This window comes from Sitodiplosis mosellana, unplaced genomic scaffold, assembly GCF_009176505.1.
Source record: "Sitodiplosis mosellana isolate CC-2019 unplaced genomic scaffold, AAFC_SMos_1.0 Smas_scaffold_6226, whole genome shotgun sequence".
In the NCBI taxonomy this organism is placed as follows: Eukaryota; Metazoa; Arthropoda; class Insecta; order Diptera; family Cecidomyiidae; genus Sitodiplosis; species Sitodiplosis mosellana.
This window is the reverse complement of record NW_022601467.1, coordinates 6,231,738-6,255,718: the sequence shown is the minus strand read 5'-3', so window position 1 is coordinate 6,255,718 and position 23,981 is coordinate 6,231,738. Positions and strand designations below refer to the sequence as shown.

At 35.3% G+C, this 23,981-nt stretch overlaps 2 protein-coding genes across 39 annotated transcripts in view; one reads left to right on the top strand and one right to left on the bottom strand.

Annotated features, from left to right (window-relative positions):
* Positions 1-23,981, bottom strand: part of LOC129578925 (glucose transporter type 1-like) — a 40,092-nt gene that overhangs the window by 10,380 nt on the left and 5,731 nt on the right. For 2 of the 38 annotated variants that reach the window (XM_055468225.1, XM_055468228.1), the window contains exons 2-13: positions 20,292-21,071; positions 19,599-19,754; positions 19,093-19,206; positions 18,667-18,841; positions 6,862-7,027; positions 6,630-6,767; positions 5,975-6,356; positions 5,316-5,872; positions 5,078-5,200; positions 704-928; positions 454-587; positions 242-268 (exon numbers count right to left, since the gene is read on the bottom strand). In XM_055468225.1, coding sequence (XP_055324200.1) covers positions 242-268; positions 454-587; positions 704-928; positions 5,078-5,200; positions 5,316-5,872; positions 5,975-6,356; positions 6,630-6,767; positions 6,862-7,027; positions 18,667-18,841; positions 19,093-19,206; positions 19,599-19,734 — 2,177 coding nt within the window. In that variant the 5' untranslated portion in view covers positions 19,735-19,754; positions 20,292-21,071. Of the gene's footprint in view, positions 1-241; positions 269-453; positions 588-703; positions 929-5,077; positions 5,201-5,315; positions 5,873-5,974; positions 6,357-6,629; positions 6,768-6,861; positions 7,028-10,188; positions 10,606-10,643; positions 10,922-18,666; positions 18,842-19,092; positions 19,207-19,598; positions 19,755-20,291; positions 21,072-21,174; positions 22,200-23,981 lie in introns of those variants that run through there. The other 36 variants (XM_055468220.1, XM_055468223.1, XM_055468229.1 and 33 more) reach the window with 36 other exon arrangements.
* LOC129578927 (uncharacterized) lies at positions 12,953-16,272 on the top strand. Its single transcript, XM_055468263.1, has 4 exons — positions 12,953-13,513; positions 13,774-13,888; positions 14,135-15,557; positions 15,619-16,272. The coding sequence occupies exon 3, from the start codon at positions 14,145-14,147 to the stop codon at positions 15,258-15,260; it is 1,116 nt and encodes a 371-aa protein (XP_055324238.1). The 5' UTR covers positions 12,953-13,513; positions 13,774-13,888; positions 14,135-14,144; the 3' UTR covers positions 15,261-15,557; positions 15,619-16,272.

Below are 23,981 nucleotides of genomic sequence, written 5' to 3'. Positions count from 1 at the left end.
CATTAGTTTTATCTAATGAAGAAATCTTTTCTGAAATCCTTGATTGTAGCGCATGTGATTTCTATGAGCTCAAAAACAAACTTGTGGTAAAAGGGCTATTGAACGAGCGGCAAGTAATTAAACGAGTGGAAAGGACGAACGAAAAAAAAGAACAAAATGAAAAATAAATTCATAAAAAGAAAATTGGTGAAGTTTTTTTTCTGTCTGTTTCAAACATGCCATTGGAATAGTGTCCACTTACCCATACAACCTACTGTCGCGAATGCCTCTGCACATTTGGAATTCACGAGGAATGCACAAAGTTTAAGGGGGAAAAAGTGGTATAAAAATCAAGCCACAATTAATATTACTTATTGGGGAAATTTTTCATCGATGTGATTGTGTTTTCGGGTGTTTAATTCGTTTGTTTTTTTTTTGTGTGGATTAAATTTGATGGAAATGTTAATCACATACCTTCCATGTCTAAATATTGCGAGAATCTCTTCAAACGTTTTATTTTTCGTTTCGGGTACTTTTTTATAGGTAAATATCCAAAATATTGCTAAAAACACACTAAACGGTAAGAACGTATAGTTTTCCAATGCACTCTGCAAAGCGAAACGAAATGAAATGATCCAATTAGAATTATTAAAAAAAAGTGGAAAATTCCATGAGATTTTGAAATAGTGGAGGTTTCCGGTATGGATGATGCTACTTCATTTACCTGTAAACTTGGAAAACCAATGCCGACGACAAAGTTTGCCATCCAATTGACTAATACAGCTATGGCCATTGCACTGGGTCGTGGTCCTTGCGAGAACAGTTCGGCGGTGATCAGCCACGGTATCGATCCGGGGCCAACAGCAAAGAACACAACGAATGCCAATGTTGATATCACCGATAAGTAGGACATCCAGTCAATCATTTCCTGTACATAACCGAAAAACTCCTATACAAATGCGGTAATAACCGATTCTCGATGTTTGGAGGCTTTTTGCAATTGTTCGTCGTATTTCAAGAAAATAAATTTCGGTCGCAAAATTAACTATTCAAACCATTTTCCAAGCGATTCATTCGATCGCACTCGAATCTTTTCGTCATCAACATTTTCGTTGGTTTTTTTTTCTTTTGTATGTATATATTTTTTTTTGATATGGTGTTAACGAACCCAATCACAATAAGACTCAATGATGCTTCAATATAATATGACGGTCTCGAAAATCAATATAAAATAACAAATTAAGATAGAACCAAAGAAAAAATCAAACAAAAATTGGTGTTCTGCTCATAGACCTTGATGCCATCGTTGACATCGAACAAAAAGATAATATCATAACTGACTGTTGTTATCGTCGAACACAAAATAAAAATTGAATTGATTACCCTGTTACCTTAAAATGAAAATAATTGAAACCAAAACCGAAACGAAATACAAAATTCATCACAACATTTAATTGTTTGTTTTGTTTCGTGAAATGAAAACAAACAGAACCAAAAAAAAATACACACATTTTTTCAAAATTCCCTTCACCGACTAACCACCGACTTCAGCTTCAATTCAGTTAAGCCAAGTGTTAGATCACAAATAATAATTGCAATATAGAGTTTTAAAGGTGAATGCAAAAGCTGCGGTGATTTGTTCGTCCAAAAAACGTATAAATAAAACCATGTAAACAATGATTGAAAATCAAACGAAAATTCTTGAGATAGTCAAACTATTCTTGGTGGTGTGTCTTGCAATTGAAATGAAATTCGAAATGAAAAAGAAACGAATACAAGAGAGATGAAAAGAAGAAAAAATTGTGGAACCGATAAATAAAAAAACAATTCAATGAAGTAAAATGTTTATGAAATGTTTGACATAGTGTGTTTTGTATGTGTGTATATGTGTGTTAAATTTCTCCTTCTATGTGCCCTCGAGAATGGAAGTAGAAGTGGCATTAATTACTTTCGCTTTGTTTCTGAGTGGAAGTAATGTTTTCATCTTTGGTTGTTGTTGGATTTGTAGTTGAAAAACTAAAGACTTATTTAACTTGCTCGGAATTATATTGAATTAAAATATTGAATATGAGCGAAAAGTAGTAGATATGTTTTCTAGGATAATAAAGATAATAGTAATTTTGTTTTTTTTTCATAATTTATTCTGGAGAAATTATGAAAAAAGAATGGTTTGTAATAAAGAAAAAAATGAACGGAAACGAAATTAATGTTAACCAAAACAATTTGAAAGAACTTTGTACTGGTGCGCGTTAGTGTATTTTCTTATACATTTCATTTTGTGAAGTAGGTTATATTTCGGTTCTTGTTGAAATTGGCCGATGTTCGAGATCAAGCGAGTGATGATGAATCTGCTTACGATTCAGTGAACAGCAATTTTTCAGCAGATTTTTTCTGTTTCTTGTTGACACAAGTCGTCAATTGATACGCTCAATTCTACGGCATTTTTTTTCAGCCACTCACTTGATTGAACGAACAGTCGAACCACTTTGGAACTATGAACAAATAATAATATCAATAATAATAAACATAACGAATCGGTCTAATTGTTCATATTATTTGAATTTCAAATTCGGTTCGCTATTATTTGTTTTTTTTTTCTTGGATTTGAATTCGATTTTTTTTTTGGTTGTTAATTGATCAAATTAGCAATTGCATGTGAGTATTTGGTTTTTATTTGCAGATGTTTCGTTAATCGTTCTTTGGTTTTCATGAATTAATTTTGGTTGAAAATGACACGGATAAAAAGCCTGACAAATCGAGAATATTTTTACATCACAGGGGCGGGAGACAAATGATCGATTTGTGCCAAATATGTTCCAAACAGTGGGTCTCCAATCGTATGTGAAGATTATTGTTGTTGTTTTGGTTTTTTTATTTTGGCCTCGCACATCGTACAACAAATCGATCATTTTTTGTGTGTGAAAAACGTAAGCAAAACAAATATTCAACACGAACAAAATGCATATCTACAAATGTAAGGTCTTATGCACGTCTCAACGTAGCATTGTCAACATTTATTGGTCAACGAATATTTTGCTTCAAAACTAACGAATAAAATTTCGTTTTTTTTCTTACTTTTTCACTTGAAACTTTTTTTTCCCATTTTTCCTTCATTTATATGAATTTTGATGAAGAAAAAAAAAATTTGTATACGCTCACTTCATTAAATATTTAATATCCATTATTAATCTCATCGCTTTAAAGTGAGAAGTGAGTTTTTCATCCACGTTTAACCTTAAAATTCGCTAGAACAATGTCGTACAGAAGTTGAGTATATATATATATTCACTTCAATGGTATATATTCGTCCACCTTGCAGAGCATCGGTGGTCCGGCATACTTGTGTATGTCGCACGACAGTGGAAGGAAAGTTTCAAATGAAATGAGTACCGAAGCAACACTACGGTGGTCGTACATTATGCTTAACGGCATATCTACAAAGGAATTTTTTTGCATTCCATATTCAATATAATAGAAAACTGAAGTGATAGAGAAAGCAAAATTCAAATTCATAATTAAATTATCACGATTGGCGCGACGACGACCACGACGATGATTAATGATGATCTCAGTCGATTTTGCTTTGTTTACGTTTTCACACTGGTCATGACAAAATACAAAACTAATACTAGTTGAAAAAATTAGAAAAATGAGGCACAACATGCAGAACATTTGGACAATACGCAACAAAACGCAAGTATTTGAAAGGATCTATGTATAAGCGCCCGAGAAAAAAAAGAACATTCAAGCGAGTTTTATATATTTACACACATACTAAAACTACCAATTCTATTTGGCCATTTTCAAACTTGCTGCGAGAACGGCAACAAAAGCATGCTATCGATAAAATTGTGAACGAAAAAACGGAAAATGAACCAAATCAAAACCCAAAACAAAACAAAAAGCGGAACAAAAAAAAAATGAAAATCACTGATGCAAATTTTGAGTGGCTTAGAAACTCCATTCGCACAAAGTATGAGCGCATTCATCAAATTGAAACAACGTCAAATGGACGTATCCATCTTGGTTATTTCGTTTTTAGTTTGGAAATTAAGAATCTAGGTTAAAAAAGAAAATTTGATGTCCCATTCCTCTATATACCCTTTAGCGGCAACATGATATAACAGTCATAACAAAATAAATTTAGTTTATGGTTATTTTTTGTTTTTGTTTTTGTTTTTGTGTGTGTGTATGTTAGTTAGTTAACTCGAAATCGAAAAATTCGTAAGAGCATGCGACAACCATATAAGGTCAAAGGAAGAAGATTAAAATAATAGCCATTAATATTGGTAACAAACCGCAATTCAAACTATTGACGAGCCAAATTTTGTTTTTTTTTTGCATGATTCTTTCCAAATATAGTTACATAACATTTAAATGTTAGCGCACAAAACAATCCTGAGCCATCGAGGGATTGGTTCAACCCAAACAAACGGTTGGTGGCGTTAAAATTTACTTGAATTCTGAATGTAATTACTAATTAGCAATACGATTGTTTTGGGCGATACATAAAATTCACTGCGATCATATAGATATTACTTCAAACATTGAGATTACATGTAAATAAAATTCAATACTTTGTTTGACATTTGAAATGTGAAACCACCAGAATATGTTTCACAGACATATTTTAGTGGATTTCATGAAAATTTCTCGGATTTGAACAATCGAACCACTCGATAATACTCCTCCTCTCCCACCTGGGCTGGAATTCTAGGTCAATCCACCAAAATCGTTCGGAATTATTTTTTTCGTACATAAGACCATATTGGAGTGAAAGAGAGAGATTCCACTATTTTTCTGCACTCCACTGGAATTATTTCTCACACAATCCACTCTTCCTTGAGCTATCGGAATAATTCCGGTGGAGTGCAGAAAAATAGTGAAATCTCTCTCTTTCACTCCAATATGGTCTTATGTACGAAAAAAATAATTCCGAACGATTTTGGTGGAATTCTTAGAATTCCAGCCCTGCTTTCGAATTTGATTGTAACAATGTAAATTTGGATAACAACCGTGAAACTTGATCCGATTTGTCTGATGCGTGCGTTCGATTTGTCAACATCCGATAAACTTTCATACGGTATATGGTACTTGCCTTTATCAAAAATGAAATTGTTATGAAAATGGAAAATATAAACATTCCGCCTAATCCATATAAATGTAGGGTTCTTCGGCCGGTACGATCCATTAGCGGTATCGAAGCCAATGTCATTACAACCTGAAACGAGAGTTAAACAAAATGTTGCGTTTGAAATTTGTACTCAATTGCGTTGATCGAATGTTCGACATGTTCGCGTGAGTTTGGTAAGGTAAGAGGAATGAAAATTAGAAACCATTATAGCTCCGATGCCGATGGTGGCGAATTTTGCATTTTCCTCCGTCAGACCGGCACTGGTAAACAAAAATGTTGAATAGTAAAATACAGCGTTGATGCCGCTCAGTTGTTGGCTCAATTGCATAACAATTGCAATGATTAATGGGGCTCGCAGCGTTGGCGAACAAATTAATTCCATCGTTGATATATGACTTTCTGATTGCTGGGCACGCTCTTCGGCGCGCATCTCTTCGATATCCTCTTCGACCGAATTAGATGCACGCAAACGACGAAGAGCACGACGAGCCTCTTCCTCCCATTGTTTGGTGATCAATAGGTATCTCGGTGACTCCGGACATATTGGCAACAGGATCAATTGTAATATTGCCGGACATATTGCTAGACCAAGCAATACAGGCCATCCGTCATTTGTTCCTAAAATTTGTTCAACGCCCAATACTTGGGATAATAGTAAACCTATCGTGGCGGCCAATTGATTAACGGTACCAAGACCACCACGCAAATTCAACGGCGCTATTTCAGATATATACATTGGTACAAGCGATGTGTTCAAACCTGCAAATCAAATGGAAACCAGATTAGCGTTAGTTCATTTTCCATGCAAATCATTGGTCCGGTCAATGTTCAACATTATGCATGCATATTGTATATGCTTACCGCAATTCAAACCGATGATGAATCTGCCCAAGAATAGAATCTCATAGGATCGACTGATTTTGGTGAAGCCCATTAAAAAACCGCCAGCGATGCCGAGCACGTTATTCAACAGTAAGCCACCCTTTCTGCCGAAACGGTTTGACATCCAACCGCCGCAGAAACCACCCAACATGCCGCCAATCGCAAATATTGACACAGCTATCGAACGCAGATGCTTGATAAAATCATCGCTAACATCCTCATTGTAGCGATCCTTGTACACATCCTTCATGAAATTTTCAATATGTTTCCCGGGCGAGTTAATCACTCCTGTGTTATAGCCAAACTGTAGCATGCCAAGCACAGCCCCAAAGATCGCATATGTCAAGAAGAAAGTGAGACCCTGCGAAACAGAAAAAAGCCCAAAGCAAATTAATTTCATAATAAAAAATGACGCATTCCATCAATGCGATGGGAAAATAAAAAAATTGAAATGGAAATAAAGAAAAACAAAACATATTTCCGACAAAAATACTTTATTGAAATAAAATAATTGCTGAAATGAAAAATAACCAAAAATCGATGTAGAAAATTCAATCAACTAAAATAAAACAAAAAGAAGATTTAAAAAAATGGATATTAATGTATCATGGGATATTCAATTCATTTAACTGACTTGTTCCAGCAATCTCAGCTTCCGACGATGTGTGTGTTCTTCAAGTCTATCTACATATTCACGCAACTCTTCGATTTCCTCTTTCACCTGTTGTACTGTATCTAATTCATGTTTAATAGCTACCATATCACGTTTGACCTGCAACGAAAAAAACCGAATTGTGGTTAGTTAAGCATTTTGGATTATATCATCGAAAATATGAATCGAATCCACATGGTATCGGACGACTTACTTCAGAAACTTCGCTTTGACAACTCTCCACTGATTTCGTCAGTTCTTGTAATTGAGTTCGGATTTCACACAGAGCAACCGTTGTTTCCATGTGACGATCACCCCGTTGGAGCTCATCCAATTTCGCCGACAAATTCATACTCATCACGCTAACTTGCTTTTGTAAACTATAAATATATCCGGTAAGAAGAAGAAGAAAAAAATAGCACGTAATATTACATGCTTTCTTACAAACGAATTTCGATTCGGTAGTGAACGGAAAAAAAATGCGAATCATTTGATTCGGCCCAAAGTCCAAAGAAACCAAAAAACATTTGTAAACAAAAATTCATCACTAGAAACCGAAGGAAAGTACCAAAAATCATTCCAAACCAAATGACTATATAAAATGTATTTGAAAATCAAATGGAAAATAAGCTGAATATTAATGTGATAAAAAAGCGGAAGGATGAATCAAAAATATGGACATGATAGCACGGAATGGGAGGACTTTGCTCAAAGACTCTTTGGAATGAACGCTAGCGGAATTGTTCCCTTTTTTTGTCTTTGGCTTGGAATTCTTTGTTTGTGTGCATTCGATCCTTTGCTGTACGATTTTGGAAATGCCAATTGAAGTTCAATTTATCAGCTTATCTGGATCAAAGGACATACCTTTTGTCTGTGGATCAAACAACGCAAAACAAATTGGGGGAAAACAAGGAACAATTTTCTTCACATTTGATAATTAAAATTAACGGAAAACAAATAGTTTGCAATGAAAATCAACGAAAACAATCAAATATATTTGAAATTCGAATAAAATCACCATTATGTCATATGAATAATGATTGATCTTAGTGTGTAAGGCTTCGAGCGGTTACTTAATTATTTTGAATAGAAAAGCAAGGAAGGAAAACAAACGCAACAACGCAAATCGAAAATGGAACAAAGAATTCGAGGTGCAGTTTGAAAATCAATTTCCATCGAAAAATTCAAATGAAAGAAAAAACGAAAATATCTGTTTTAATTTCTTAGTCTGTTTTCGTGTGTGGTGAAATGCATATAACGAGGCATTAAAATGCAAAGATAAAAAACGATCGAATAAATGTGTGTACGGAAAAATGACGCAAAAACGGCTTTTTATTTTCGCTGAAACAATGACCGATCTGAAATCAGGCCGCACAAAACCAAAATTTATCTATATACACTAGGGTAGCCCAAATGCCAAATGTTTTAAAATTTGCAGCTCCCCACCGCTGATCCGAAAATTTGGGCCGAAAAAATAAATTTAAGCCATTTTCCGACATACTTTTACTAATCAAATCCACTCCCCCGAGAGCTATGTAGTTTGTAGGGGAATAAAATCAATACATTGAAGAATATTCAAAAAATTTGCTACTATATCGCAATTATACTGGACAACAGATGACTGGATCTTACTGCTGGCGTCCAGTACTACAATTTTGGTCAATATTACAATGCTCTAAAGTGCAAAACTGAGCTGTTAGGGGTGAATATATTGCCAAAATCGACCGAAATTTCACATTTTTGCTACAGAGTGTATTCTGTTTTAACAAATTTAGAACTATTTTGGAACAATTTAGCACACTTTTAGAACCTTTTTAGCACAGTTTTAGTACAAACTTAGCTAATTACTACTTTTTCTATGCTTACATTATGATTTAGATCTGTTTGATTGCGTGTGAAAAATATTCAAAAATTGGTGTATTTGGATTTTCGTTCATAGTGGCCTAGCAAGGCCTGGTCAAATGCTAATTTCATCAGATCATTCCCACCTAAAATTGCACACTGAACACATTTTTAGAAGTAACCATATGCGTAAAACCATCAGGAATTGAAGAAATTGTGATTTATTGAATTATGACGATTTTGCTCTAATCTGGAAATACATATCCCTCTAAATCACTAAAATGGTCCAATATATGAAATCTAATGATGCAGTTTTTCTTGGTTTGGCTCAATTATAGGAACCAATTGAAATTTGCCAAAGAGCTGAAGAGAAAAACTTTTTTCACATCGACCGGTACCTTTTTTGGTGCAATTTCGCAGTTGGTTCAGTATTTTTACATTTTGACACGTGTAAAATCACTGTATGAAGTTTCAAATCAAAAATTTTGATCATTTTCCGTCGATTTGATGTTTTGGCCATTGATGTTTTTGTTGAAAATCCGATGTGAGAGCGCTACTTAGCAAAATTTCTATCAAAAGTGTAAACCGACGAAATTATTGGCACCAAAATGGGTTCAGACTGGCCGGCAATGGTCATATTTGGATTGTACGGAAAAAATTGAGTCGATATAGGCTCAAAAACTGTGTTGTAAGTAGTGATTTTGAGGTTTTATGACGTTATTGTAGCAAAAATGTGAAATTTCGGTCGATTTTGGCAATATATTCACCCCTAACAGCTCAGTTTTGCACTTTAGAGCATTGTAATATTGACCAAAATTGTAGTACTAGACGCCAACAGTAAGATCCAGTCACCTGTTGTCCAGTATAATTGCGATATAGTAGCAAATTTTTTGAATATTCTTCAATGTATTGATTTTATTCCCCTACAAACTACATAGCTCTCGGGGGAGTGGATTTGATTAGTAAAAATATGTCGGAAAATGGCTTAAATTTATTTTTTCGGCCCAAATTTTCGGATCAGCCGTGGGGAGCTGCAAATTTTAAAACATTTGGCATTTGGGCTACCCTAATATACACATTTCCAGCGCAGCGAAACAAATACATAGAACAGGATTTCGGATACAAATCAAAATCAAACATACAAGTGATATTATTGTTGTTCGTTTGCTCATTTTCGAGAAGAAAAAAAACTGATGGAGAACGTGAGGTATTCAAATGAAACAGCGGACCAGACTCGCGCGTGCGATCTCATTCACTCGTTCTCGGGAATTTCGATTTAGAAATAAAATGATGTGAAATGAGAAGAAAAAACAAAGAAAAACAAAAGTCGTGGATTGAACTAGGCGGAATTGAAACAAAATAAATGAATACACGATGAAATATGACTGCATTTAAGAAACAAAATGAACAAAAACATGAAATGTGAAAAGTATAAAGCGGCAACAGCATCACCATTGCGACATGATGCACCCCACATGAAGGAAGAAAGAAGAGAAAAAAAAGAAACACAAGAAATTCGCAAAAATAATCAGAAATGAGAGTTCGGTGTGGATGGTGAGTTGTGATAACGATTTGAATGGCAAAAAAGAGGCGAAAAGCATATAAAATTTGCACGAAACGGAAAACAATATTCAATCTGAATATGAAATTATCATTGAATGAAGTTAGAAAAAAAAAATTGTATGAAATAAAAGTCTACCTTGGAGGCATAGTGTCCATCATCTTGATGATGAACTGGTTTTATGAGATTTATGCTTTTGTTTTTGAGTTAGGTGGATGATTTTGTTCCTAATTTGATTGGATGATATCAATTTTGGTTTTTCTTTTTTTCGTTTTCTTTTTTGTGTGTGAGTGTGTGGATGAGTGGGTGGTTAGTTGTGTGAAAATGACAAAATAGTCGATTGATAGTATTTTTGAATTGGCAGCGCTTTAGCTAGCTCTCTTTAGGTTCTTCTTTTTCACATTTGCACCCTCTGCCTTTTCTCACTTTCCTAATTAAAAGTCGAATTTTTGATGGTTCAATGATTGTGTTTGAATTTTGTATGTGTTTGTGTGTATTTGGGTGTGTTTTAGGTGAATATTGTATGCCCAAATTTATTAAGCGGTCAGCTATTTTTGTGCATACTTTTCAAATATTCCTTTTTTTTCTCTTACTTTTTTTTCTTTCTCTTTTCGTCTTTGCTTTATTGTTCTAATTCAAATGCAGTTCTTTTTCTCTCTGTTCTGTTTCTGCCTTGTGAGCACTGTCTGCATTTCATTCTATGAAATGCGCTTCAATTTGCTCCAATGTTCTTTTCATTTACTTCTGTTCTGTTCTTTCTTTCTCTTTTTTTTCTCTCTCTTTCTTTCTTTATTTGTGTTTTTTTCAGTTTTCTAACATTTTCATTCATATTTTATTTCTTTTTTCTTTATTTTTCCTATTCACACGTGGCATTAACTGACCAATTTATGCAAATCTAAAAATGGAAAAAAGAAAAAAAAAAGGATATGGTATTATATAAATAATTGTTATGTGTGTATATGTTCGGTATGTTGTATGTCAATTAAATGATAAGTTATGATACAGATAGAAGAAGCGATTTTGTTTGTAACTGTGAGTGTGTATATATTTTCTTTTCTGATGTCGATGTCGATGGGAAATGGAAAACTGAGAAAAACTGACGACAAAGAAAACGCTTCATAAACTTGATGTGACAAAAATTGAAAAATAAATACAAAATAACATGAAACTATTGGTCCACCAAAGTGAAGAAAAAAAATGATGTGACGGTGGAAAAAAAATGTGTGATGATAATTTTCTGCTGAAAATACATATCGTATCATCACCGACTGCATCAATCGATTGATATGCGCTTTCATCAGAAATGCATGGTGATGCCGTGAAAATGATCCCGAGGTGTTGAATTGTAAGCGAAAATGAGTAGAAAAAATGAAAATGAATATGAAAAAGTCCAATTCGTTTTATCATCGACATCATTGATATTTGCAGTTATGATGTGAATTCGGATTCAAATGAAATGATGTGTCAATAAGATGTTGACGGGGGCATTTGCTATACACAATATCAGCTTATTTCAACTGAAAAATCTATCAACTCAAAGATGGGTTCTCTTCGGTTGGCTTGAAATGAGTATATGTGTTCGGTTTTTCGATACAATTGTCTGCTGTTATTGCACACACAGCTTGAATATTGTTTTCGTTCAAGCTGTTCAATACATGTGTTTTGCTTTGCTAGAGACTTTGCACTAAAATCTAATAAAAAAAATGATTTTGCAATTATTCAAACAAAAGATTGTCTTGACTATGTGCAGGGAGAAATACACCAAAATCTTTCACCGACCAAATTGATTTGGAACTGAACAACATTTTGGATTAGTCTTGTTAATTGTATTTGTTGAGCTTTGAACTGAAGAGTTGCTCAATAATTCGAACAACAATTTTATCGCAATCGAAATTTTGTTGGTAATTTTTTATCCTTACTTCGTCATACACTGTATTGGTCTTCAAATTAAGGCTATCGAAAAATTGGTTACCAATCGTTGCCCACTTTGATCGGCGAAGTGGAACAGAAGTATTTCTCTCCGTACACTTGAGAGCTAGAGATTGACGTCTCGACTGTAATTCAATCAGATATTTCGTTCAATTGCATAGTAGCACTTGTGCCGACTCATTCTTTTATCGCATCTAATTGCTGTGAAACACTTACCGAACAGAGCAAGTACCGATTTTTCTTATACTGTTTGTGTTTTTTTCTCTATTTGTTTCTTGATTTCATCATTATTTTCTTCGTTTTTTTTTTGTTGTGTTCTGTTTCGTTGGATTTGATATTTATTTTCTGCTGCAAAGTCTACCAGTTACTCATTTAAACACGCCAATAATTTTGCAACATACAAATTCACTCACCATCATTCGTCATCTATATATTGCCATGATATGGAAAGCTTTTTCAACATTTCTTTGACGTAATTTTCGTTTTGTGTTTACGAATGCAATAAATAAAATCAAAGAAAGAACCAGATTCACATTCAATCGATAAATTCCCGTTTTCAAAACCAAAATTTCAAAAAGCGCTTCTTTTTCTTCTCTGTTACGTGACATTTTGTTATACTCAAATTTTTCGTTTCTCTATTCTGATTTGTTGGTCGATTTATTCATGTAATCAATTTTACTCATAGAAGAGACGCCATTCCTTACATTCAGACAACCGATAAAGTGATCATGTGCTCAGAACAGAACAGGTGGGATGAAAGAACGAAAAGAAAAACTACAACTAAACACTGTCAAACTATGAATGTACCAAAAGATGTCATTGTAAATCAAATGGAATGCACGCCAAACGAAAAGATGTAATATTTCACTCCAAGATCAAACATGCTAGCACGGAATTTGTTTTCACATATTTTTGGCTTCCTTTCCGAACGAAGGCAGTTAGCCTATTACAGTAAGTCTACACATACAATCCCGTCCGAATCGGATGAAATTCGGGTATCATCCAACTGTACGCTACACTCGAATCACATCCATTTGTGACGGTAATAATGTGTGTGAAAACTGACTGACTGACTGAGAATTATATATGTACAACAGATTTGATCGTTTTCATCTTTGAATCAATTGAGAAATCAGAACCGTTGTGCAACATTTTCAATTGTAAATGTCACTTAAAATCTTCAAACTATTCATTAGCTCTAGAAATATGCACGATATAATAATCATTTTCAGTATAAAAAACTGTCGAAGCAAAAACATTTTGCTTCTCTTTGGGGATTTCCCTTTCTGTCTCCAATTCGAAAAACAGCAGTTTTGACGCAGCAACCGTCACGCCATCCAAATGTGGTGTTCAAAGGATGAAACATTGTCGCCGAACGATTCGTTTTGCAAATGTCACTCAGCACAGCGGCTCATTGGTGTAGGAACATTGACAAGAAATTGGCGCACATTTTTTTGAGTGAACATTCAACGAAAAAAGGCAATTTTTTTTGCAGAATAGTTGCTTTAATTGCGAGACCAAAACCCTTTTACAGGTATGTACGGCTAAGAATAGAGTTTTTGCACAAATTAAATTGTGGATTATTTTGGAAATTGTTGTGAAATTGTTATTCCGTCATACCGGTTCACATTTTCATGTTCAATGACATGTTCAAAGCGGGAAAAATCGCAATATTCTAGACCGATTGCATTGATTGACGCGAATAAAACAATATAAATTAATTCGATCACAACAAGTTTTCCCATTTTTTTTGTTACCAATTACAATTAATGGATTGTGGTTTTTTTTCCAAAGATTATTTCGCAATTTTGAGGCGAGATCCGCATTGAGACAGGGAGACAGAGAGCAAACGAAGCCTGATCTATTCAAATCGTTTGGATTCATACGAAGTGGACTTATTGTGACCGAGGTGAGTTTAGTGAACGTAGAAAATTGCAACAAATTAGCGTAAAATCATGTTTTTGCGTGTGGTGTACATGTTTCGACATGATTTATGGCGACGGACTGATGTATATCATCACATTGTTATCGTATTCGTTTGAAGCGATCAATCAGTGCAATGTTTTCGATTTCCGTAGCGTTAGCCAATTTCACAATCGCTAATCGCTTGCAACAAACATTTCATTCGTTCTACAATTTATTTTCTCTCGTTTAGATCCATCGCGATGGCGAGGCGTAAGCGGCACAATAAGACGTTTGGTAAGCCAAGGGAGAACAAAGTCCAGATGAAAAAGCACTCAATTGTGAAGAAAAAACGTGTCAATCGGAAAGAAGATCCAGAAAAACAGTCGACAGAAAATGGCACAATCGAAATCGGCGCGATCAAATTGGCATTTAATTCGATAATTAATCCGAAGTTAACAGAAACAGAAAGAGGATTTCTGATCCATAAGTTCTTCGAGAAATGTTTGAATGCTACGAAAGTCATGCATCTTGCATCGATGTTAATGCTCTACACAATTAACGAAGCATTTGATGATGGCAATTTGGACTTCTTCGTGAATCAAAACGGAGCAAATTTGATTACAGACTGTTTCAACTGTGTCACATCGAACAACATCAACGATCCACTCACAGCCCAAATGCCAGACACATTTCTCGCGATGGTGACCCAAGGTAGCCCCAACTTTGAATGGCCACGCCGCCATCAAATGACTCGCCAAGTTTATGCTCTCAAGGACCAGTATGTGGCCAATGTGAAGACAAATTTGGAGACGCACTGTTGGGTGAGATTGACCCACTTTCTACGTGTAAAGTGCCATGAATTCAATCACAAAGGAAGCCCACTTGGCGTTATTTATGATGCATCATACTTGCCTTTCGATGACATTGACATTCGAAATACGATGAAAAATTTGATGTACAATGAAGATTGGACTTATGATGATGATGAAAGTCGAAAGTCGAAGATGGAAATACTGTTTAAGGAAGTGTCTCAGCTTTGTGGCCCATCATTCGTAAAATACTTCACAATGTACGAATACATTCAAAAGGACTGGTTCGAGTCTTTGTGGATGAGGATAGGCATGCAACGAATTGTAGAGAAATTTTTGATCGATACGGCTCACCTTCGTGAACAGTGGAAAGCATACGATCGTGATCCAGTGAACAATCGAGAGCCGTCGGTACCGAAGATACCAAAAGTAAAGAATTTCGCCGCTATTCCACTCTGTGATACAAAACTGAAGCACATACCATTCGACCATAATGACTTGATTGATATCATTGGCCAGTTGAGAAATGAACGGGGATGGAATATCCGTGCTGATTATCGTACATAATACAAGCAAGGCGAGAACAAAGACGAGGCATGGGGAATTGTGTTCGATATGGACAAAATCAGACAGCTCAGAACCGGTTCGAAAGAGTTTTACCACAAAATTCAAACCAACAGTAGTGCCGTGTCGGTGTTGTTTAGCAGACCCAAACGCAAAGGAGCCGGCGTGACTCTGTCTGAAATCAAAGCAAAGTACGAAAAGCCAGTCAGCAAAGGCGGTTACAAGTATGAATCAGGAATTGATCCCGGCCAGAAAACAAAAATGGCCTGCGTGCGTCGGACTCTCGCTACTGGAATTGAAGTAAGTTGAAATATCATATGAAAATTAACATAGATTTGCATTGTTGTTGTTCATTTCACAGACCAACATCAAATTATCGAGTATTCAATATCACTGGGGTGCGCGACAAGGAATGCGCGACAAACAGGCCACGAAAATGACCAGAAAGTACGTGCACAAAGAACAGCGCGACTTGAAAAGCTATCCGATCACATCCGTATCGCCGCGAGGATCACAATGGAAATCATTCATTAAGCACAAAATCAAAATGCTGACAGATTCATTGGCTACATACGCCAGAAGAAAATACGCACAGCTATCGTTGCACAAGTACATCGAGTCTAATCGCGAAATGGATTTGATGGCTAAACACATAACAAACAATGAGACAGGAGTTGTGTTCCTTGGTGATGCGGCGTTCCCATCAAATTCGAAAATCGGTGTGAAAAGAACAAAACGATCACCGGATCAGCGAAAGTTCATAGTTAGCCTAAAAAAGAACGGCAAAACGGATGTTGTGCTTACACCAGAGCCGTATACATCACAAACCTGTGCCAATTGCTTGCGGCGATTTCCGAGAAGCACAAAAAGTGACCGATTCAAAGTGTGCAAAGATTGTCGCCCACACAAGGATGTGAGACTCCCACCGGTTATTGTGACTGATCGAAGCAGACGGCGCAAGCAACGTGATCGAAAACAAAATGCCAGCCAAAAGCCCAGTGATGGTTTTTCGTTAGCCAGCATTGTCTTAGCCTTGGCTTACACCAACAACTGGTGTAAGCCAATCGTTAGCCAGCTATCTGTGTGAAATGAGTACATTCAAAGTATAATAATTTTTGATTTGCGTATTCTGATTCAAATCATACAAATTTTAAAAAAATTAATATATTTCAATTAATTTTCAATTTAAAAGTCATTTTTATAATTTGAGCTATTTTTTTTTTCAAAAACTTATTAAAAAAAATGTCGATTTTTGGTTTCATTTAAACTCTGACCTGGTGATTTAAATGTCAGTCACAAACGTCAGTTCAGATGATTGCGTTCAGTTCTTACTGAAGTTTTTTCACTGGTCTACACATTCGTTAGCCAGTATACACTTATGCGGCTAATTAGCCAGCTAATTGGTTCTTCACTGCAAAAGCCAACAGCAAATGTAACTAGAGCCGAAAAAGCTGAGAAGCACCGGGAAAAGCGTCGAAGTGAGCGCGAAAGCCACAATCCAGAGCAATTGGATACCGAAGAGGCAGTGAGACGGTACAATCGACGCATACGACGGCGTGAACTACGTCAACGACGTCGAGTTGCAGGCCATCGCAGCCGTAAAGTAACCAAACAGCCGGAAGCGGAATCCGATTTGCCAGGTTTTGTGAAAATTGGTGACACAAGTATTTGCAAGATTCGTGTCAAAAATCGTAAGGCCAAACCACAATTATGGCAGCGAATACATTACGATGCAACTGATAAAGGAATTGGGTTATTGGGGTCAAAGAAAATAGCCTTCCAGAAAAACTGGCACTCAAGCCCAATGAATGATCAGAACGCTTTTACTGCTACTTGGCATCGTGACATCTGTGCGGCGAAGTGCATCTTGTACAGAGGTATGTGATCTACACAATACAATCACATTCATGTTTTATTGTATTTCAATTTCGAGTTCAATTCGTTCATTCTAGGCCGTTGTATGGTTTTCGACTTGAATGTGCACGAATCATTTGTGTTACCACCAGAAAGGATTTGGCCAAAATGTCGAGATGACCAATCGAGTCGGCCAATCAAATGCTGTCGATGAAAAGTAGAGCGTAGATCAAGAGAATAAAATAAAACATTAACGATTAGTTATTATCAAAGCTTGATTTTTGTGGCTTTGTACATATTAAAATGTGTGTGCAAATACACGATGTAATACGGCTTGAGCCCGTAGGTAAGTTGTTGTAAGATTTTCTCAGTCAGTTGGTCAATTTCAATATCCACACCAATATTTACCAAAGTCATAAATGGACCTAGTTCAAGTGAAGCGTACAGTTAGATGATACTCGAGGTGGGTCCATTTATGACCTTGTTTCACACGTGATTTGTTATTTTGTTATCAATTGATTCATAATCGTTTTTATATCTTTCTAATTGATTTGTTTTTACCGTTTTTTTCTACTTCCATTGTGACGTTAAAAATGACTGAAACTACACACAAATGCGGGCCCTAATTCGACCGTTTACATACGCTTGGTAATGGATGTATTTGCGTCAACAATTGTTTCTTGGGCTATTACAGTAATACTTGAGAATGAAAAGCGATTGAGGATGAGTGAGCGTGTACGAGCATGGATGCGCAATGAACAAAGCTGTTGGACAAAGAGCAGAAATTAAATTTTCAACAAATATACTGCATGTCGCAAATTGATTACCATGAAATATATTTCATTGACTTGAAACAAAAAGAAGAAGAACAAGAATATAAGAGCGTCACTTGACTGCTGTCTCGTTTAACGGTTTCAGAATCAAAATAAGCTGATATTGTTCTTTTTGTAGGAGAAATGTATGAATTTTTTTGTTATTGTTATGTTTTTTTTTCCGTGACTTGACGAAACGAAACGAAAAAAATGTACCAGAGATACAACTCAATTATGAAATGAAAGGGAATGAAAACACTTTTCTACTCGAGATCACGAACAATATAGAATGAAAGGATACGACAACCAAAGCGAATTCGGAAACAGCTATTACCATGCTTGGGAGACAATCTATCTGATAAAAGCATTGTGTCTGAACATATACAAGGTGGAATGAAAGTAAAAAAAAACCAAACAAAAATTAATAAATTGTCTAGCAAATGGAAGGGAATACAAAATAAATATCATAACAAATGCTGTGAATACACCAGTATTGTTTTCTCTTTCCTTTTCTTTTTTTTTGTGATATTGTTTAAATGTTTAGATCCATCTAAATAATTGCGATTATTTTCTATATATGATTTCAATTGTCAATTGTCTACGAGCTACAACTAAATTGTGTTAAAAACTCTTTTCCATACAGTATGAATATATATATAAGCGTTGGGCAGAGAGATAAACAAATAAACAAAAAACGAGAGAGAACACAAAATGAGAAATGGATTGCAAAATGGACAACATACTCGAGAAGTAATTGTCGAAGTGTGGCCTCATCATATGAGAAGGTATGCGACTCGCCATGACCTCTACTGGATGCGTTCGATGCGCTGTCCGCTAGGGGTCTTTGACGTTTCGGTACATATCCAATCGAACGACGATAGTGTCGTCCATCATCTAAACTATCTTGTTGATGGGCGTCTGTTCGTGTACGTGTTTTTGGTTTAAAATTTGTGTGGTGGTCGGTTTGTTTTGAGTGTCATCAGCCAAAAGGATTAAAACCAAATCAAAAGAAAGAAAAAAAAACACATCAAGAGAAAAGAGACGAAAAATCAATCAGTTGTTGTTGCTGTTGTTTTGGATATTGGATTGTGTGAGAGAAAAAACAACAGAAATAAAGAATGAACGAAAGAAACATGTTGTTAAGGCAGCTGCAATACGTAAACACTTGCCATCAGATCTTAGTCTAATAGGAGGTGAGGTCAGCTTAATCGTGGACGACAATGCTGGCGAATCGAGTGGTGGTCCAAAAACATAATCATACGAAACGTCCGAATTTAAATTGGCTAATCAATGAATGAAACGAGTTTGAAAAGAAAGGAAAAAAAAATATTTTTTTTTTGTTCAAAATTCAGTCGTTATAATTTTAGTAAGAGAAATTCAAATCAGCAATGCAAAGGAATATTCCAAACTGAAAAACCAAATTGGCTAAGAGCTGAAAAAAAAATGAAAATAATAAAACATAGCTATACTTACAAGCAACTCAAAATTATTCAACTTATAAATTTATTCACAAGCATAATTCAAATCATTTGAGATAAATCAAACACAAACCGAAAACCGAATAAAAAAACGAAATAAAACAAAATCACTGCACTTGCTGAACCGAATGCAATATTCAATTCAAAAATTACACAACGAACTGTTATTCAACTTCTGTTGGGCATAATTTGCATACCTGTGAACACTGATAATGGTTGCAAAACTTGACCTGAACGTAAAGGTGGTGGATACGGCGGCAGTTGTGATGGCTCAGGGCCGTTTGATACCGAAGAAGGAGGTGAGATCATCGATGTTTTACCGTTAACCGCCATTGCATGCGAACGGCCGACTTCTTATCATAGATTAGCATAGTTTGATATTGGATGTAACGTTGATGAATAAATCAATTGTGTGTGATTTGGTTATGCTTTTGTTTTAGGTTTTTTTTTAAACGATTGAATTTATAACAGAAATACGTGCACTTAAAAATTATAACTTAGTTTTGTTTTGTTTTTTGTTGTTGTTTTGTTCTATTTGCTAAAACTCAGTGGTCATCAAGAAAACGCGCTGTCGTATATTCATTGCGATGCACAGTTATTAGATAGATTAGTTGTGATTGTGTTTGTTTGTGTATATAAATCTCGAAAATTTATTCTTTTCGTTATATTTATATTATAGTAGTTTAACTTCGACGTTCGTTTGATCACCGAACCGAAGCGCAAAAACGTACGCTTGACCAAACAAAACCAACCAACAATCATAAGAAGAAAATAATAAACAACAACAACAGATTGAGTTTGTCTGACAACAAATCAATCTTGGTCTTTTATTTTCGGGACAATAGATAGAGAGAACACAAGAGAGATATATAAACCAATCAAAGTCTCACCTCAATTTTTATTCCAGCCATTTCGATAAAAATACCATCAATGAAGAGACTTTATTCGTCTTCCGTTATTGTTTTTACTCGTATTTTTTTTTCTTGCTTCTGTTTTGTTTCGGTTAATTCGATTTTTGATACGAATAAAATTGCATTGAATGCCTTAACAAGATTTATTTCATCCAATTTGCCCGTGGTAGAATTTGCGAGAGAACGCGAGAGCGCGCGCTTTTTTCCGTTCTTTGTTTTGTTCGGTGTTTGTTTATTAGCTAAATTAGGTTTTGTGTGGTTTTTTTTTAAATTTATATCACGTTTTACAATCTAATTCAAATCACTTGGTTTGTGTCCGCACTTGTAAAATGGCATCGAAATTGAAAGTAGAGGCTCACATTCGATTTTTGGTTGAATTAAATTTGTTTTTTTTTTGTTTCTCTTCTCGTTTGATTCGTTCACTATAAATTTTGCTTCTCTTTTCTTTATTCTCCAGTTCTGTTTAGCTGTTCTATTCTTTTTAATCGTCAGCACAAAATGCTTGTGTCGGGTATTGTTTTCAGTGTAAAAATAGAGTGTCACGAATACGGATGTATATATTGCAATGCAATCGATTCTAATTCGTATTATGATTTTTATACACTATATGAATTGCAATTTATGTAAATGTTCTAATCTGCGTTTATTTATTCAATATTTAATGTCCAGAGATTGAGTTATTTTTTTAATCAGTCACCGCTTTGTTTATGAATTAATGAGGAATAACCGCAATGAGAGTTGAGATTTAGCGTATAAAATCTGCGAAAAATAAAAATGAGAGAAAAAGAACACAGTCAATTTAAGCATTTCTTTATGGTGGAGCAAATAAAATGTTCGATCTTATCCGATTCACACGTCATACGATAACACATTCACGATTATTGCTGTTTTGAGTACATTTTTTTGTTGCTCTGCCGTTTTGTTTTTCTACATTATTAAGAATAATCTATTATAAAAAACGTTTCATTCGCATTGCACACATAGTTGACACCAGTCGCATAACACAAGTCATATAAACAATTTAAAAATTCTATTCAATTCAGTTTTTTATACCATCCAAAAAAAACGTAGTTAATCTTTTATCTGTATGCTTGTCGATAATGACCTGCGTTTTATTTGCTTGCACAACATTCACGTAATACACAGTTCCATGCATTCCTTTGATTTCAAGTTGAAGCTACAAATTATATATCTACTGATTGGAGCGTTCGTCTGTCTTTCGCTCACTCTATCTCTCTCTCTCTCTCTCTCTCTCTCTCTCTCTCTCTCTCTCTCTTTAAATTATTCACAAAACCATATTTTGTACTCTTATCGGCATAACATGATGTTAGCGCCGTGTTAAATTTCCACATTTCTACTCAAACATCTCATTCGAACTACGATTATTTGTCATTTATTATCGATATACACAGTAATCACAGTTGTTTTATTTCCCACCATTAAAGACTTATGAGCGGGAAAAAACAAAATAAAATGAGGTTTTTTTATTTTTATGTTTATGAGCTGTTAAACAGACAATCGACACACATTCAATCGAGCCACAACAATTTTTCGACTTATCAATTGCACGCACCTTCACTCATACCGACACAGACACATACCAAACGCATGCATACCCAAAAACAACCGAATACAAATCACTACACACGCAACATTAAAGCTGGCTCCGTCGATGATGGTGATGATATACGGGCCCCGAAAAGAGTTGAAACCAACAAGTCTATCGAAAATGAAAGATGAACACGATTTTAATTGTATTCAGAGGATGCGGTGTGTATGGGAGTCTGTATGTTTGGTTTCAAATGTTTTAACCGTGTGTCGCATACGAATCGCAACTGAAAAGCACTCAACAGTGATTATAATGTCGAGTCGGTTGTCATCATCGTAATGACTTCGAACACACATTCAAATGGCTTTTGTGCACGATGCACACAGCAGATCGCTTCGAGTGTGAATCTCCATTTCTCACTCCCTTTCTCTCTTGCTGTGTGTACGGCCAAAGACTCGTTTACCATCCATGCCGACGAAATGCCGCAGCCATTCAGTATGAAGTGAACGAGTGTGAAAGAGAGAGTTTATAGAGGTGTTGGGTCTTTGTGTTTTGTAAGTGTATACACACACACACACACACACTACATTTTCAGCTGAGGCGTTTATTTTACACTCAAACCAAATCTCTTTCGTTCTGTGTGTGCTTCGCTCAATGTTTAACTGGTTCATTCTTGACAGCGCTTCTAATTTTTTCATTCTGTTTGTGCGGTGTGCTGCTGCGAAGCACAAATGAACTACGTTTTTTTTTCGATTATCCCATGATTCTATACGATCAACAACACGAGAATTTGAAACAAGCATTTGTCATTTTGATTTTGGAAACTTTGCTTGGACGAACACAGATACATAATGTGCTGTTTCATTCAAGAGCCATTCATTTTTTTTTTTTTAAGTTTTCAAATAGTTATTATCACAATTTTATTACGTCTAATTATTTGTGATTTTGAAACTTATCAATTTGGTTGGTTCAATTTAATGACCATGACTTGGCCGGAATTTTTTTTTTCAAGGGTTTTTCAAACTGGTTCTTTGTCTATCGTTCGAAATGACTATCTAGCTTGTTCGAATATTTTTTTAAATAGCATTCTTGTTGTTGGAGTATTTGAATGAGTAATGATTTGTATTTGTAGTGTGTGCTCTTTAAATCGACACCGAAATTAACTCTAGCCTGCCTACCTGCCTACCAATTTATTTCAATTCGTTCATATTTTAAAGGCAAAACGTTAGTTCATGTCAATACGTTTCAACAATCGGTAGGAATGGATTTTTAAAAAATGGGTTTGAATACACACACACACACACACACACACACACACACACACGCACAGAAAGCACTGTTTATCGTCGGAGTTTTTAGGTATAAAACTCATGCACCAGTTAATATTTGATGGTCCGTATCATGCAAGTGGGTGCTTATGCTATTACCATTTCCATTCATGCAATCCACACACTATCGATATGTATAATGTATATATTTGTGAATGCCTAGTTGAATGCATGATTGTTTTCATGTTTCAATGTATCGCATCAATAGGGTAAAAAAGACAGCAACGAACTAAAGGAAGAAAAAAATGCACGCTCGCTAAACACATATACTCAATCGTAGTAAAGGATAAAATCAATAACAAGTCATAAATCAAATGCATTGAAATTGAAAAGAACAAATAGATAATGTACAATATGAAATTATATTTTTTCTTTCTGGCGCTGATATTTGACTGTATACATTTGCTGTTTTTTTTATATAAAGCTAGATGTTTTTTTTCTGTTGTCGTCCGCTTGAACGAAGAATTAAAAATAAAACCAAATTGACAACGATGCAATATAAGCGACAAAGTAGAAGGTTACAAAAAGTGTTTTGCACAAGTGTGAGGTGCATGGCTATTGATATTCGAACCGAATGCATAAAAGAATGAGGTTATTAAAATTGGGAATAAATGTTGCAGGTAAATAATAAAACATCAACCATGTCATGAATAACAAAGCGGCTCTTTTACCCATTACATAATACAGAGTATCGTAGTTTTGCTCTGCCTATCGCTTTCGCTCCATTCTTTTTCTCCTATCATTCTCTCTCTCTCTCTCTCTCTCTCTCTCTCTCTCTCTCTCTCTCTCTCT